Here is a 17,607-nt window from a genome sequence, read left to right as displayed (position 1 = left end):
TATTTTGCTCTGTTCGACAATGTTACTAAGAATGCCATTCTTTGCATTATTTGGGAACTAGGTGTATGAGGTTGTAGTTGATTCGCATGCTATGATCACAGAGATAATAAGATCAGTGATTATCTTGGACCACTAAAATAACAGAGGCAGAAGAATTCATTCAGAGTGTGAAATCTCAAATGTATTCTCTGAAACAAAAAAGGGTTTCACATGTACCAAACTAAGCGACTAGTTTAGTGTTATACCACTAATGGTGTATTGACTGAATAAACTCATTTTTTTTAAGAAAAACAATTGATATCCTAATTGAATGAATTGATTATCTCAATGGACAATACAGACTTGAAGTTTCCATCATTTAGCTCGAACTTACCAGGATTTCAATCTACACTAAAAGAAAAATAATCTTTAATATTTATAAGCTGGGAACATCTTAAGTTCTTTGCAGGAGTGATGGGCTTCAAAGCACATCCTCTACAAATTTTATTTCTACAGTAATGCCCAGAAATACAAGCAACAAACTACAAATGTAACTAGTTCAAGGTCTGAAGCATGGATGCGTGAGAGCATTAGAAAAATAGATGAAATGTTACTTCCATACCCTGTTGTAAGCCCAAGGTACATCATACAGCAGCTCGACAAACCGTGTCTCGCTCAACACATGACATTGCAAAATTAACAAAGCTTGCAGAGTACAATGATGCATGCTAATATGATCAACAGTCCAATTGCATGACCTAAATGCAGAAGTTGCCAAAAACTTCCATGTCCTAATTAAGCACCAGATTGCATTTTTAACTTCTAAGTAATGCAAAAGAAGAGGTAGGTAACAACAACAAGAGATAGCATAAAGCACCATAGATGTAGCATTAGGTTCATACCTAGTACCAAGACAACATACAGTAGTACCAGTAAAGGTGATCTAATCTAGGATCAGCCTGTTTCTTACCCGTTACATGGCAAGGCATATCCAAAATAACAAAGCAAAAGACTAAAGCATCGCCTTGACCTGTCATTAATCTCCCCAAAGTTGAACGAAGATCTGCCGGGCGCCTTATGGAACCTGTTGCAAAGCCAGTTGAGAATCTGGGATGTTGATGGTGTAGCCGGAGAGAAGGTGGATGATCGTCGAAGGACGGTCGGCGGTGAGGACAAACTTCTTGTCCTGCTTCACGAAATCGGCAGCTTCGGAGATCCTCTCTACTTTCCTGTCCTTGATGTTGCACTTGCAGATATGAACGGACGAACCCAGTTGTTCAGTGAAGTAGGCGCAGTTTGCCTCGATGCCTGGGAACTTGTCGGCATCGACAGTCAGGCACCTCTGAGGACCAATGAAGATGGCATACCTGCCGATGTTGTCCAAAGCCACGAACTTACCTATCTTGACATCCTTTTTTAGAACAAAGATCGACCCCTTTTCATATAAGACGAGCAACATATGTCCAGCCAAACACACTGGAAAACACAGGAGGTCTGTTGCATCTCGAAGACCGCCAGCGAAGAGCTTGGCAAGATCAGCAGCATCAAGAGACATCAGCGAAAGGCATAAATCAACAATCACGGTATGCCCTACAATGTCTGCGTACACACCACCGACAACCGCCTTACGGAAGAAACCATAAGGTGCTTGTTGAACCTCCTTGACGACAAAACTCTTACTGTCCGGATGGGCCAAGTAAATCTTGTGAGACGAGTCACTGAACAAGGTGAGCCCGAGCGCAGAGCTGGGAAGGGAGAGGACAGCCAAGGATCCCGCCTCGGTGGGCACAGACACCATGAAACGGATGACAACGCCGGTGAGAGGGTTGAGGACGCTGGCAGAGTGAGGAGGGCTTTTGTCCGCCAGGACCAAGTAGCCATTGCGAGTGGTTGTCACGACGTAGTGGTCGCTGAGCAGCGGGAGTTCTCTATGGAGGAAGCGGCCGGTGTGGGTGTTTAACAGGAGCATCTCTTTCCCTTGGCTCTGGAAGACCTCGTCAAGGACGATCCAGCAGCGCGGGCGGAAACGGGGGTCAGAGGCGTCGCTCCTGGGGTCATCGGTGGCGGCGCGCCAGCCGGGGCAGACGGCGCGTAAACACATGTAGCAGTCGATGTCGTTGGTGGCCAGGAGGGAGTCAGCGACGAGGCGGACGAGATCGGGCGGGAGGGTGGACCAGTCTTTCGCCGCCATGGCCGGAATCATCGGGTAGGCTTGGGCGATGGAAGAAGAACTCGGATCTTGCTTCACCCTTTTGGCCGATGGAAGAAGATCAGGGGTGGCTATGGGCGGTGGAGTACAGTAGCTACAAAACCCAACGTCTGATCCTCCCTGTGAAAAAACAAGAGGTACAGATTTATAAAACTGCACAATTAGTACACAATCTCACAATAAAGGAAGAATCAGAGCAAATTAAGTCACCAGATCTACAGAGGAACACCACCAAAGCAGATGAGATCAAACGAAGGAGGATATGGGAAGAGGGGAGAAGCTGGGGTTGGGGTTGGGGTTTTTTCTTTTTCTTTTTTGAGCGAACACTCTAGAAGAACTGACGCACGCCGGCACGAGTTGCGCCCTGTTCCCATCCGGCAACCCCCGACAATTTGTTTTTTCACAGTAAACTTATCATCTATTCATTTCAATCATACCAGTAAAACAAACATAAAAAAAAAGAAGGTTGGGCGCTTTGCTACGCCGTTGGTGCTGTTGGGATTCTTATTTTTTTACTCATTTTGTTTTAAAATGTAAGGTGTGTTGCTTTTTTAAAGTCAAACCTTTTTAAGTTTGATCAAATTTATAGAGAAATATATCAAAATTCATAATATCAAATCGGTGTTATTAGATTCATCATGAAATGAATTTTCATATTTTTGGTTTAATATTGTGGATGCAGATATTTTTTGCTCTGAACTTGGTCAAAGTTAAATAAAATTGAGTTTCAAAAAATTAATGCCCCTTATATTTTGGAAGTGATGGAATATTTAGTTTGGCAGGTAGGGGCGATAATGGAGTGCGTTTTATGTTTATTTGTAATGCGTTTATTTGGTGGGTCTTTCTTGGTGTGATTCTGGCGTATCCGCTAATCAAATCATATTTATGTGGGAGAATTTCTTTGTCAGTGGTTGCATGTACTATATTGGTGCTATAGTATCACCACATGGTGGTAGGTGGTGCGAGGTGCGCGGTGGTTGATATGTTTTTCTAGGCCAGTTGCTTTTGATTGATTTGAAAAAACATTGGCCTGATCAAAAGAGTAAACCAAATCCAAAATTGAATATCTCAATCGAACGAAAGAGTGTCAAAATGAGGGAACATAGTGAATTAAAATAATTAGATGTGAGAGCTCCTTAAAAAATTGTTGACCTGGTCAAAATCAGATGACCAAGTTCTAAATTAAAGACCCCGATTAATTTAAACTAGGAAGCATATATAGTGTATAGTATAAAAGAATTGAACGAGAGAGCTTTGAGAAATTGCTGACTCAGATATTACATCCAAGTCCGCAGACCTCCTAGTGATAACTATAAGGACTGAAGTGAGCCGAAAGCGTGTCGCCGTTATCGCCCCTCCTTGGTTGGAGCCGAGCAAAATTTATTATAGTAGACAGTTAGAAAGTCGTTATGGTAAGATCTCATAGGACCAGTGTACTAGAACAGCAACCGTTTTCAATGAAGAAGGCATAGATTGAAAGGGTTCAACATGAAGACACACGAACGTAGACAAATGATGATCAGATTCGAGCAGATCCAGTTGAGATAGATCCACTTGAGACACACCTTCACATGTCCATCGATAATGTTATACGCACCAACGAAATAGGAGCTAAGCAGGGAGAACCTTATTCCATCTTTAAAGATCGCCGTCGTCTCACTTACCTGAGCACGACACAAACTGTAACAAAACTCAAAGAAACATCTAAAAACGAAGCCCTCCTGCCGGCAATGGCCGGATCCACTACGCCCCATGGCCCTAAAGCCACCAGAGACTAGGCGGACCGACAACGGGCGCCAATGGAAGGCGAAGGAACCCTAATGTCTATTTGGTGTTGTGATTGCATTTATGCAGAGAGCGGTACTTCTAGGAATCTGGACAATCTAATCCTTCAAAAATTTCTCTTATGTACCATCAAATATACCAAGCAGCCACTAAAACAGATCATATGCAGCTTCAGATGCCCTATCACTGAGGCGTGCTACCAATTCTGCATAGTCTTTATCTTTATCTTTATCTTTATCTTTACCTAATAATAAAGCAACTATCGCTTCTTCCTTCCGAAAATTTCGTCCGTCGTGTAAAAATTTCGTCCGTCCGTCGTTAGCAAATATTCATACGCCATCAATTCTCTGTCCTTCCATGTGAGACCCATCGATCACATGGGCCTAAGCCCACTCACTGAGGCGTGCTACCAATTCTGCGTAGTCTTTATCTTTATCTATATCTTTATCTTTATTACCTAATAATAATAAAGCAACTATTGCTTCTTCCTTCCGAAAATTTCGTCCATCGTGTAAAAATTTCGTCCGTCCGTCGTTAGCAAATATTCATACGCCGTCAATTTTCTGTCCTTCCACGTGAGACCCATCGATCACATGGGCCTAAGCCCACTCATGTGGTGGCCCAGGCAAAAAAAAAAAGGAATTCTATACCGACAGTTTGCGGAGTTGAACCCTAGCCCTCTAGGCTAATTCTAGATGACACATCCAACTGACAAAGGTAGTCTTTATGTTGAGACTTTAGGTTCATCCTCTCCTTATATTGTCCCACCTCGCTCTCTTACACAAAATTTGATTGATTTATATACACTTGCCACTTGATCTCAACAAGCCGCCTAGAAAATCGGGAAGGACTGGATCCGTCTCTCAAGAAAAATTGTGGAATCAATGAAAGAGAGAGACAGAGCGGACATGCACACAGGATAAACTCGATTATTTGGAAGAAGGACAGGATTTGTGTGGCCGGAATTAAAAATTCCAGAGATGTCATATTGTGGGATCATTGTCCGGAATAAAAAAATCCGAAGATTGTGTCATGCACCATATTGTGGGATCAACATTCTTTTTGGTAACTAATTTGAGGTAAGACTTCAAGTTGCTTCCTGTATCTTGGTAGTGCCACATCTAATTATGTGCATGATCATTTTTCTTTGGAATATAATTCACAGAATAATTACTCACACGAGTAATCATCTCTGTATAACTTGAGGTCTATCAGAAGTAAATATCTCTCTCACTGCATTACTTGGAGCCAAATATGTAATTATTTCAATCCGGATGGATTAGGAGTTAGTAGTGCAATAGATAAACACTCGACACAAATTATCAAATTTATTTTATACCCGTTGCAATGCACATGCTCTTTTGCTGATAAATGGAACCAAATGACAAGTTTATTTGTTGGAGGCGGCCTCTAAAGCCAGAAGGAAGCTAAGCTTGGAACATTGACGCCAAGGCTTGCATGCCTTTATAGGATAGGCTGTGATAACGCCTTATGCTTTAAATGGCCTTTTAAAAGTTTTTTCTCAGCTTAACTTTGAAAGGTTTTTTAATCTCTACCACGTCTTCACAACCTAAATTTTTAGTCTTGCACGATATGTACTTTTAGTATGAGGGTGCTGTCAGATGAGGATGTCTTGTGATTTAGATGGGACGGAGAAAGTGTCGGAAATCATTTGTGAAATTTTAAATGAATTCCCATCCATTGCCATCGAGCTTCATAATTATGTAATAATAATTATCTCTATCATATATTCCACACCGTCAGAAAAAAGCAATTGCATACAAATGTAGGAATGGTGCATGAATCAAGTAAAGATGAGATAAGGACAGCGTCCACCATCATCATAAGTCCGCAGAGTTACAATTCGGTGTAGAGAGGAGCTCACAAAGTGGCATTCTAGAGTAAGCAAGCTCATTGCCTTAGGACTGACCACTTTTATCATCAATAAGTGGATAACTGACTTTCGTTGGCGATGATGGTGAAGAAGACGCGGCAATACGGATGTGTCACCACTAGGGACGTGAAAAAGATTTGTTTCTCCCGTTGCAACGCACGGGCATGTTTCCTACTACATAGCCAAAACTATCACACTATGGGTTAGGGTTACAAAAAACTACCATTTTTTTAACTTTCTAAAAGGCTACTACTATTTTGGTTCGATGTTGCAAAAAACACTCGTTGTTCAAGCGTTAAATTTAACCGCGGTTATGACAACGCTAACCCACCCGTTAAGTCCACCATTACTTCAAAGTAAACACTAATAGCTTTGACGATTAGGTTGACGGTTATGATAGGTGGAGTCCACACGTCCGTCCCTTTAAAAAATAAAAATCAATCAGGCCCCTGTAACTTTTTAAAAAAGCAATCAAGTACCTATAGTTCTTTTTAAAAAGCAATAAGATTCCTGTAAATTTTTTAAAAAAAGCAATCAAGTCCCTGTGACTATTTTTAAAAAAGCAATTGAGTCCGTGAAACTTTTAAAAAAGCAATCGGAGCCCTGTTAGTGTTTTTAAAAAGCAAGTCGGCCGTGGTGGTGGCTAGTCGTGGTTGCTGCGGCCTCGGCTGCACCGTCGTGGTGCTGCTGCACAGGTCCCTGCGCCCCCTTCGATCATGGGGCACACCCGTGCTTGGCCTGCGCCCAGCGTCGTTAGAGCTCTGCCCCGCCGCGGCCTTGTGAAGATCACACCGTAGTCGACCTCCTGCTGAGTGCGCCTCAGTCTAGCGTGCGGCTGGGCCGAGCGTGGCGGAGATTGTGGTTGGGTGCCGCCTCTACATGTTGGGGCCGCTGCTGCCACTTCTTGCCACCGTGTCTGCTTGCCGCTTCTCCTTGTCACCGCCGCTACTTACCACCGACGCTCTCCTGCATGCCTCCCCTGTCGCACCCTAGTGGTGCTTCCGTCACCGCCGAGCTCCTGTGTAGGTCGTGTCGCGCCGCCGCGGCTGATGGAGGTCGGGAGATCAGGCGGCGCTCTCGGAAGGGGAGTAAATAGCATAAAACTACTACTTTATAGGCTAGGGTTTCAAAAAACTACCGGTTTTTAATTTTTCACTGATAACTACCAACTCGGGGGTCGGCTGTTTCAGAAAACCCCAAATGCCCGTTGCTTAAAAATTAAACCTGTTTAAGACATGTCAGGCCCGCACCTAAACATTCCGTCTATTTGACCGTGTGTTGACTGTTAACTGACATGTGTGGCCCACATGTCAGTTTCGTCTTCCTCTTCTCTTTCCCTCTTCTCTTTCTTCATCCTCCCTCCCCTCCCCATGGTCGTGGGAGTTGCTCGCCGGAGCTCATGGTGGTGGAGTTGGCGACGAGGAGGCATTCCAGAGGCCGGCCTTGTCCTTGGCGGCGGGAGGTGCGCACTCCAGCAACGCGCAGGGCGTCCGCTTTGGCCGCAGGTGAGGCAGGGAAGGTAGGGCAGCGGCCGGCACAGGCGAGGCAGAGTGTGGCCGCCGGCGCAGGCGAGGCAGGGCGTGGCGGCGGCCACATGCGAGGGGCGGGGTGGCGGCGGCCACATGCGAGGGGCGGCGTAGCGGCGCCCACATGCGAGGGGCGGCGTGGATACGGCCGCTGTGGGTGCGGCTCGCCAGTCGCAGGCGGTGCACGGCGTCGACCCGGAGGAGGTGGCATCGCAGTTCGAGGCAGAGCACTCGAGATCGAGCTCCTGCCATGGCGGGTGCGCCTCCTCTCTAGTGACCTGATTGCTTTTGTGAAAACTTTCAGGGAGTCGATTGCTTTTTCATAAAACTTCCAGGGACCCGATTGCTTTTTCAGACACTGACATGTGGGCCCTACATGTCAGTTAACGGTCAAACACACGGTCAAATAGACGGAATGTTTAGGTGCGGGCCCGACCTGTCATAAACAGGTTTAATTTTTAAGCAACGGGCATTTGGGGTTTTTTGAAACAGCCGACCCCCGAGTTGGTAGTTATCAGCGAAAATTAAAAACCGGTAGTTTTTTGAAACCCTAACCTGTAAAGTACTCCCTCCGTCTCAAAATTCTTATGTTAGATTTGTTTAAATACGGATGTATCAAGTTACGTTTTAGTATTAGATACATCCATATCTAGACAAATCTAAGACAAGAATTTTGGGACGGAGGGAGTAGTAGTTTTATGCTATTTACTCTCACAAGGGAGACGGGGCAAGGCAGCATGGTGTTCCGTATTCTTTGGGAAAAGAAGTTCATTATGGATTTTAGTGTGGCTGACTTGTGGATCCCACTGGCCAGTAAATGGCTGAAGTTAACTGTTCAGACAACGGTGTTGACTTTTGTGCCACGTGGACCTGACAAGCGGGCACATCCATGTCATAAACCGGAAATACATAACCGTCCAGCAACTAGTGTTTTTTGGAACAACCAATCAAAATAGTTGTAGTGTATTGGAAAAAATAAAGAAAGTGATAGTTTTCTGTAAAAAAATATAGAAGTAGGGTGATAACTACTCCCTCCGTTCCTAAATACTTGTCTTTCTAGGCATTTCAACAAGTGACTACATACGGAGTAAAATGAGTGAATCTACACTCTAAAATATGTCTACATACATCCGTATGTGATATTCATTTGAAATGCCTAGAAAGACAAGTATTTAGGAACGGAGGGAGTAATAGTTATGCATGTACTTTCAACTGCTGTTCTTAGTAACTTGCAGCTCAATAGCTCACCCACTGGTCTATATTGCTTTCAATTGCTGCTCTCTGCTTATTGTTTGCAGCATTACACAAACATTTTGAGCTATTGATAGAGTCTAGTTCTCTGGTACAGTGATCAGTTGCACCACTCCCCAGTTGAAACAGCTCCGAACACATGCGCACTCTAAACAGGATAAAGCCTATGTAAATGTACAACACCCGCCAAGCAAAAAAATTAGTAAATAATCTACAATGCCCCTTTAATTAGACACAGCAATTGCAAACCATGTCACAGATATTTATAAGCTCGGAACATCTTGAGTTCTTTGCAGCAATGATGAGCTGCAAAGCACATCCTCTAAATTTTTTATTTCTGAAATAATGCCCAGAAATGCAAGGAACAAACTACAAATGCAACATTAATGTTACTTTCATACCATGTTATATGGCCAAGCCGCATCGTACAGCAGATCGACAAACCGTTTCTTGCCCGGCACTTAACATTGCAAAATTAACAAAGCTTACAGAGAACAATGATGCACGCTAATATGATCAATGGTCTAATTGTGGGAGCCAAATTCAGAAGTTGGCAAAAAGTTCCATGTCCTAATTAAGCACCCGATTGCATTATGGAATCTATTGAACAAAGATGCGCCGGTGCATTATGGAATCTGTTTCAAACAACTCTCAGTAAAAACTCTTAGTTTCTTTGCAAAAGACTGTAAAAAAAGGCGATTTCATACAGGGAGTACCTAACTACCTATTATCTTTCAAGTTAATTATTTTATTTATTATCTTTTCTTTCTGTTTTATAGCATTTACATTCATCCCCATATCCTTGGAGGCACAGCTCCCCCCTCTGCCCTGCTCCCTATAGGAAGTTTTAATAATTTATTATTCTGGGTTAGGTTACTGAGAACATCTGGTGTTGTTTTCTGCATTATTTGGGAACTAGGTGTATGAGGTTGTAGTTGATTCACATGCTGGCCAGTGAAATGCAGCAAAACAATGTAAGTAGATCCCCGATAACAGCATTGGGTCGCTGAAATAATACTTACACCAAGTAACTAGTTCTCCGCAATAAAAAAGCAGAGAACGCAGAAGCGGCACAAGAGGCATTCATTCAGAGTATCATAAGTACCATCTGAAACAAAAGAGGGTTCACAGGTACAGAACAAAACGACCAATTTAGTGTTGTACCAGTAATCATCTAGTAACTGAACATACTGATTCATTTTTTAAAAGAAAAACAACTGATATCCTAACTGAAGGAATTGATGATCTCAATGACACAATGCAAGATTCAACTTACCAGGATCCAACCACCCCAAGCTCACTGCTGGTACAGTAAACAAAAAGCTAATACATTGCTGAATGGTAATAAGCTGCAGCTGCGCAAAAACTCAACCGGGGCAGTCTTTTCTCAGAGAGCAAACCGATATTTCACTGCAGTTCGAGATGAAGAAGAAATTGTAAAGGTTAGGCTGACAACTAGTAGTTGTGCATGTACTTTCAACTGCTGTTCTTTGCTTACTGTTGCAGCATTACACCGACATTTTGAGCTATTGGTATTGAGTCTAGTTCTCTTATATGGTGATTACGGATCAGTTGCACCAAACGCCCAGTTGAAACAGCACTGAAGACAAGCTGGGAACATCTTAAGTTCTTCGCAGCAATGATAAGCTGCAAAGCACATCCTCTATAAATTTATTTCTGCAGTAATGCCCATAATACAAGGAACAAACTGCAAATGCAACTAGTTCACGGGGCTGAAGCATAGACGCATGGGAGCATTAGAAAAAATATACTCCCTCCGTTCCTAAATACTTGTCTTTCTAGGCATTTCAACAAGTGACTACATACGGAGTAAAATTAGTGGATCTACACTTTAAAATATGTCTACATACATCCGTATGTGATAGTCATTTGAAATGCCTAGAAAGACAAGTATTTAGGAACGGAGGGAGTATGAAACACTACTTTCATACCCTGTTGTAAGCTCAAGCCGCATCATACAGCCATCTCGACAAAACCGTGTCTTGCCCAGGACATGGCATTGCAAAATTAACAAAGCTTACAGAGAACAATGATGCATACTAATATGATCAATGGTCTAACTGCAGGAGCTAATCAGAAGTTGGCAAAACCTCCATGTCGTAATTATGCACCAGATTGTAATTCTAATAAGTAATGCAAAGAGAAGAAGTGGGACACACAGAAAAAAGATACTCCCTCTGTCCCATAATATAAGAATGTTTCTTATATTATGGGACGTAGGGAGTAGCATAAAGCACAATAGATGTAGCATTTGGTTCATACAAAATATTACCTCCATCCCAAAATTCTTGTCTTAGATTTGTCTAGATACGGATGTATCTAACACTAAAACATGACTAGATACATTCGTATCTAGACAAATTTAAGACAAGAATTTTAGGACGGAGGGAGTTCTAATTAAGACAGCAAACAGTAGTTCCACTAAAGGTGATCTAACATACGATCAATCTGTTTCTTACACGTTACATGGCAAGGCATATCCAAAATAACAAAGCAAAAGACTAGAGAGTAATTAGGAGCAATTACTTAGCAAAACCATAGCCTTTGTCTGTCAGTCATCGAGATCAATCTCCCCAAAGTTGAACATCTGCCAGCGCCTTATGGAATCTGTTGTAAGGCCATTTGAGAATCAGGGATGTTGATGGTGTAGCTGGAGAGAAGGTGGATGATCGTCAAAGGACGGTCAGCAACCAGGACAAACTGCTTGCCGTGCTTCACGAAATCGGCAGCTTCAGAGATCCTCTCTACTTTCCTGTTCTTGATGTTGCACTTGCAGATGTGAGCTGACGAACCCAGATTTTCAATGTAGTAGACACAGTTTGCCTCGATGCCTGGGAACTTCTCAGCATCGACAGCCAGGCACCTCTGAAGACCCATGAAGATGGCATAGTTGCTGATGCTGTCCAAAGCCACAAGCTTACCTATCTGAATGTTCTTTTTTAAAACAAAGATCGATCCCTCTGCATTCACAACAAGCAGCATATGTTTACCCAAACCCACTGGAAACCATTTGAGGTCGGTTGCATCTGGAAGACCGCCGGGGAAAAACTTGGCAACATCACCAGACATGAGCAAACTGCATAAATCATCAAGCACACCATGAAATGCCGGCTCTATGTCTGCGTAAACACCAGCCAGGACCGTCTTACGGAAGAAATCATACTCTGCTTCCGGTCCGGGACCCTCTAGGACGTCAAAACCAATATCGCTGAGGTCAGCCGTGTAAACATTGTGAGATGAATCGCAGAACAAGGTGAGCGTGGGAGAAGAGTCGTCAAAGAAGACGACAGCGGCGGATCCCACCTTGGGGGGCACCGGCGCCACGAAACGGATGACAACGCGGGTGAGAGGGTTGAGGACGTTGACCGCGTGAGGAGGGCTTTTGTCCGCCAGGACCAGGTAGCCATTGCGAGTGGTTGCCACGACGTGGTGGTCGTTGAGCAGCGGGAGTTCTCTGTGGAGAAAGCGGCCGGAGTCGGTGTTCAACAGGAGCATCTTTCCTTGGCTCTGGAAGACCTCGTCGAGGACGATCCAGCGGCGCGGGCGGAAGCGGGGGTCGGTGGCGTCGCTCCTGGGGTCATCGGTGGCGGCGCGCCAACCGGAGCAGACTGCGCGGAAGTCCATGTAGAAGTCGAGGTCGTTAGTGGCCAGGAGGGAGTCCGCGACGTGGCGGACGAGGTCGGGCGGGAGCGCGGACCAGCCTGCGGCTGCGACCGGAAGGAGCGGCGAGGTTTCCAGACGAGGCGGACCCTCCTTCTTCCTCTTTGCAGGCGGCAGAACAGGGGCGGCCATGGCTGCGCGCTCGAGCCGCTTCACTTGACTGCGGTTAGGATGCAATGTCGTGAAAAAAAGATTCAACTTTCCCAGTGAGCAGCGTAATGGAAAGTGGAAACAAGATACATAATCGGTAAGAAATGGAGAAGCGGGGAGGATTTCCTTACCCGGATGAAGAGTCGCCGAGCTGCGCGTGCCGAGAGGAGGCCGGCCCGCGGGAGGGAAGGACGGAGGCGGCGCGGGGAGAGAGAGATAGGTGGGGGGTGGTGCCGGAGCTGGGCCTTCTGTAGGCGGCGGCGGCGGCGGGTGGGGAAGAGAGTGAGGTAGGGGCGGCTGATTTGGGGAGGAATCAGAGAGATTGAGGTGTCTGCTATTTTACAAAAGTGCCCTTTTACCGGAGCTCGCATGCACCCTAAAAAACAGTAAAGAAACAGAAAACTAGTAAAAATTAAAAAAACTGATTTTTTTTGTGATAAACTGTGATTAATGTTTTAACTTCCTGCAAAGGTTTTCTAATGAAACGACATTGCTGGAGGTCTGTAAAAAATAAAATTGATGATCCAAAATGCTTCCAACAATAGTTTTTTTGAATCATCGATTTTGTTTTCTTTTGTCCAGAGCTCCACAAATGTCATTTCATCACAACATGTTGCATGCAGTTAAGGTTTGGTTGTACAGATATTGCTTTCTTGAATCTAAAGATCGATTTATCACGAACCAATTCATGCATCGCAAAACAATAAAAAAATAGAGAAAAAATGTGTGAATTATTCAATGAAAAAGGAAAAAAATGAAGTTGGCAAACGACTGAAGGATATGAACTGATGAGTCTGAATGAAAGAAAGCTAAATAAATAGAAGAAAAGACGAAGCAATAGAGAATAAAACAAGGTTAGAAGTTTGAAAGGAAATCACAGTTACATCAATGGAAAAGCACCGCAAGAACAGATGAAGGAGAAAGAAGATGAACATTAGTGAATAACTGTTAGAACATAACGGGAATATGAACTGATGAGTCTGAATGAAAGAAAGCTAAATAAATAGAAGAAAAGAAGAAGCAATAGCGAATAAAACAAGGTTAGAAGTTTGAAAGGAAATCACAGTTACATTAATGGAAAAGCACCGCTAGAACAGATGAAGGAGAAAGAAGATGAACATTAGTGAATAACTGTTAGAACATAACGGGACGATGAAGTGTATCAAAAAGGGTTAAAAAAAAAGGAAAAAGGCCCCCCCGTCCCCCGTGTCACTCCTCCAGGGGCGACACGGGCGGAAGCGCCAAATCCCGCCGCCGGCCTCCCTTCCTCCCTGCCCTCTCCCCTCGCCACCGTTGAAGGACATGGCCGGGCGAAGCCCGTCGTCTGGACGGCGGTGGCGGGGCTTCCCCATCTCGCGCCGACGCGGGTGTGGCCGATCTGGTGCGGCGGCCACGGTGATGGTCCTCGGCGCATCTTGCGCGAGGGCTCGGCAGGGCGCGGATCTGGGGCCGCTCTGCCAGGATCTGCGTGTGGTGGGCGCGGCGGGGGCTCTTGGTGGCGACTCTGCTCCTGCCCTGCCTGGCCGGAGGCGGCCTGCTCGGTCGGGCGGGCGTCCTTTTCTGGCGAGGTTTGTAGTTTGCTCCAGTCGGCGCGGTGCTGGTTTGAGCTGCTAGTCTCCCCGGGGCAGTGGCCTCTACGTGGTGTAGGGGTCCTGCCGGTGGTGTGTATAGTGGCGCTACTCCCTCCCAGATCCGGTATGGCTGCGTGCGCCTTGGGCAGGTTGGATTCACTTCGATCCGGCCTGTGGTGGTATGATTCTGACCGTGGGCGGCCATGGTCACTTGTGGTGGTGCAGATCAGCTCTCACCTCACTCAACCGGTCTTCGGGAGTGTGTCAGATCAACTTGGGCGAAAGCCTTGCTACAACTGGAGTCGGCGGCGGCGACGCCTGTGGGCGCCGCTAACCTCCTTGAAGGCGTCATTGTTTTTGTTGTTTGCACCCTCCTCGTCGAGACCCCGGGGGAAACCCAAGTCCACATCCTCCTGTATGGATGGTGGCGGCGCAACCAGCGTCGCAACCCTTCTTGAAGGCGTCATCTTTGGGGTCAACATGATTGTTGTGTGGGTGTTGCTTGCTGTCGGAATGTTGATGGTGGTTGTCCGGCCGGTCGGGCTCGACGATGGTTTGTGTTGCTGTCGTCCTGCTTCCTCTGTGTTCGTCTTCGGTGGTGTTCCCTGGTGTCGGCCGTGTTGCTGTGCATGTTCAAGTACCTCCCTTGGTGGACATTGTTTTGCGGTAAGCTTAGTGCTCTTGGTGTTGTTCTGGTTCATCTTTACTCTTCAACGACGCAAGATGCCTCCCCAACTTGCTAATCGTTTCGAATTCTCATGGCGGAGCTCCCAGTCAAGGTTCGTGTTATCACTCATTGGTTGTAGTTGCTCCTGAGTTGTGTCGTGAGGTTCGGTATGCACGCCGGTGCGGTGCGTTAGGTTGCATGCTTAGTCTTGGTATTGTGATCCTTTGACGACACCCCACTTCTACTTGTGCCTTCTATGGTGTTTGTTCTTCGATCTGATAGCTAGGCCGGGCCTTGTCCTGGACGTCGTTTTTTCTCATCTCTTGTAATCTTCTTACTTGTATGGTTTTGGGCCCGGTTTTCCTCGTAAACGGGGTTAACTTGTTTAGGTTTTCGATCCAGTTTCCCTTATAAACTGAATCAGCCAAAGCTTAAGGGGCGATTCTTGGCTTTGGCAACTTTTTCACAAATATAGATATAGTCAGGTGGGGATCCCCCCCCCCCACCCCCCGTGACCGTTAAAAGAAAGTGTATCAAAAAGAGCATGGTTGTAGAAGTACACGGGGATGCTATATTTGTACAGAAAAACATGTATACTCTCTCGTATTCACGCGTTTAAGAATTTACATCCATTACTATCGAATTTACCCGAAATACATGTATACTCTCTCGATTTTTTTAGGTTAAATCCTCTGAGACTGGTAGAGTAGTGCTACGTTGCAGCATATTATCACTTCTCCCGTTTTCTGGATGTGATGACGTGACCTTTTGATGCACTTATTCAGGTTTTAGATGCAACTTCATGGGCTAAAACAGATTTAATTCTGTCCTAACTACATGGGTATTGATGCACTTAGGCAGCATGCTAGGCTAATGTCCTAAAATTATGAAGAAAAGAGAATATTAGAAATTTATACATCGGATGATCAGATCCCGAGACATGTACACAGTATGCCAAAGTATTAAAAGAAACTAGGCTAAAGGGGGAAGAAACCCCCTTAGCGTAGCTATCGTGGGAAACCACGGCCACCTATGGGACCACAGGGCCCCTTGCTGGTTCGGCAGGGGGACATCGCATTGCACAAAGAGCAGACGAGCATGGGGCAGCATGGCAGAGATCACGCACGCAATTTTACCCAGGTTCGGGCTGCCGTGAGGCATAAAACCCTACTCCTGCTTTGGTGAATTGATGGTGGAAGAGTGGTGCTAGAGCGTAGTACACTTGCCCGGCAGGGGCGGCAATGGCTACGTGCGTACGAGTGTGAGTTATCCAACCTTCTAACCCTTTCTACGGTCGCCATGGGCCTCCTTTTGTAGATTAAGGGGTTACCACAATGACAAATTAGTCATTATGCGCTGATAAGATAGCAAACAGTGCTATCATACCTAACTCTGCAGGCTGACAGGGGTGCATTAAATGAACCACTTAACGTCACGTCGTTGGTTGGCCGGCAAGCCTTGCCGGGCTATCTTGCTAGCTTCACACCTGCTCGCTTGACACGTCGCATGACGAGTGTCGTCTGTAGGCATCTTCTATAGAGAAAAGTTGCCATGTGGCGAATGACTGTCACTAAGTCACTTTGCGGCTTGACACCGCACTGATTGATGACGTGGGTCGTGGCGGAGTGGTTGGGTGAGGTGGTTTTGCCTTCGTGAGTCCCGGCAAGCCCTGCCGGGATGTCTTGGGCGCCTTCTTCTGGGGGTGGCCTCGCCCCTGCCGGGCTCGCCTTCCCGGCAAGGGAGGCTCTTCTCCTAATGGTATCTTGCTTCTCTGGCTTGACTCTGGTCCTCTTGATCTGCATGTTGGTACTTCGAAGCTCTTGGTCTCTTGTTCTATGACTTGGGTTGGTGCCTCAATCCTGTTCCCGTGCCTGTGCACAGTCCGGGCAACAGACCCACGGTTTGTTGCACCGACAGAAGCCCCCGGGCCTGCCCCGAACGCGCTGCCGAGCGTCGTCGGGGTAGGGCCTAATAAGTTCACAGGCGGGGGCGCTGAAGAGGCTGGTCTCTTGAGGTCCGCTTTGCGTCTTCATTAATCTTGGGTCCATGCTAGTTTCCGGTTTCCCCGCGCGTTGCGTGTAACGCCAATAGTGGTGGGGCCACCCTTGTAATGGCACGTGAATGACTTTAACACACGGGGTAAAAACTGCCAATTCACTCTTCCCATCACACCCTTATCCTTAGCCACGTATGCGGCATGCATCGCGCGGGGTAGGTAACGGAGGCGCGTGGCGCAAGAGAGCGTCAAGGCGAGGGCCCGACCTTCTTGAATTGGTGGAGGAGGGTGGTGGTCACCCATTGAGGGAGCGGCTCCCCTCCCCGACCCGCCTATAAAAGGAGGGGCGAAGGGAGGTCGGGGTCATCCATCCTTGCACTCTCCTTCCTCTGTCTTCTGTTTCCTGCTGGTTATGTTGAGGAAAAGAGCCTTGGGCCAGGCCCCGGGCTCCACTCCGAGGATTGCATCGCCAAATGTAGGTGCTTCGGGAGTGGGTCTGGTCCGCGCTGTGAGGACTGCCACCTCTTCTTATCGTGAGGAGAGGCTTGCCCTTCTCGTTCCAATTGGCCGCCTATTAAGCAGCGTGGTACCCCGCCCGGGGTCGTGCTACCTCTTGAGCATGCGTTGGTTTTCCCTTGAAGAGGAAAGAGTGATGCAGCAAAGTAGCGTAAGTATTTCCCTCAGTTTTTGAGAACCAAGGTATCAATCCACTAGGAGATTACACGCAAGTCACCTAGTACCTGCACAAACAATCAAGAACCTTGCAACCAACGCGATAAAGGGGTTGTCAATCCCTTCATGGTCACTCGCAAAAGTGAGATCTAATAAAGATAGTAAAGTAAATATTTTTGGTATTTTTGTTGTATAGATTGGAAAGTAAATATTGCAAAATAAACGA

General features: G+C 46.1%; 2 protein-coding genes across 2 annotated transcripts; both read right to left on the bottom strand.

The window, feature by feature from the left end:
• Positions 1 to 1,054: 1,054 nt before the first annotated feature.
• Positions 1,055 to 3,942, bottom strand: LOC123076523 (uncharacterized). The gene is made up of 2 exons (XM_044498725.1): positions 3,853 to 3,942; positions 1,055 to 2,308 (listed from the first exon to the last, which is right to left on the bottom strand). The coding sequence occupies exons 1-2, from the start codon at positions 3,940 to 3,942 to the stop codon at positions 1,055 to 1,057; spliced, it is 1,344 nt and encodes a 447-aa protein (XP_044354660.1).
• A 7,120-nt stretch (positions 3,943 to 11,062) lies between these two features.
• Positions 11,063 to 12,980, bottom strand: LOC123080526 (uncharacterized). Its single transcript, XM_044503457.1, has 2 exons — positions 12,607 to 12,980; positions 11,063 to 12,485 (listed from the first exon to the last, which is right to left on the bottom strand). The coding sequence occupies exon 2, from the start codon at positions 12,455 to 12,457 to the stop codon at positions 11,264 to 11,266; it is 1,194 nt and encodes a 397-aa protein (XP_044359392.1). The 5' UTR covers positions 12,458 to 12,485; positions 12,607 to 12,980; the 3' UTR covers positions 11,063 to 11,263.
• Between the last annotated feature and the right edge of the window lie 4,627 nt (positions 12,981 to 17,607).

The sequence above is a fragment of the Triticum aestivum genome, chromosome 3D (genome assembly GCF_018294505.1).
Source record: "Triticum aestivum cultivar Chinese Spring chromosome 3D, IWGSC CS RefSeq v2.1, whole genome shotgun sequence".
Lineage (NCBI taxonomy): Eukaryota > Viridiplantae > Streptophyta > Magnoliopsida > Poales > Poaceae > Triticum > Triticum aestivum.
Note: the sequence above shows the minus strand (reverse complement) of the source record. Positions and strands in the feature narration are given on the sequence as shown.

What these genes read in the sequence shown, in the direction of transcription:
- LOC123076523 (XM_044498725.1), bottom strand. Translation starts at nt 3,942, where the DNA reads ATGGGGCGTAGTGGATCCGGCCATTGCCGGCAGGAGGGCTTCGTTTTT. An exon ending in ACAGTTTGTGTCGTGCTCAG is followed by an intron (nt 2,309 to 3,852) that starts GTAAGTGAGACG and finishes GTTTTTTCACAG; the next exon opens with GGAGGATCAGACGTTGGGTT.
- LOC123080526 (XM_044503457.1), bottom strand. Translation starts at nt 12,457, where the DNA reads ATGGCCGCCCCTGTTCTGCCGCCTGCAAAGAGGAAGAAGGAGGGTCCG.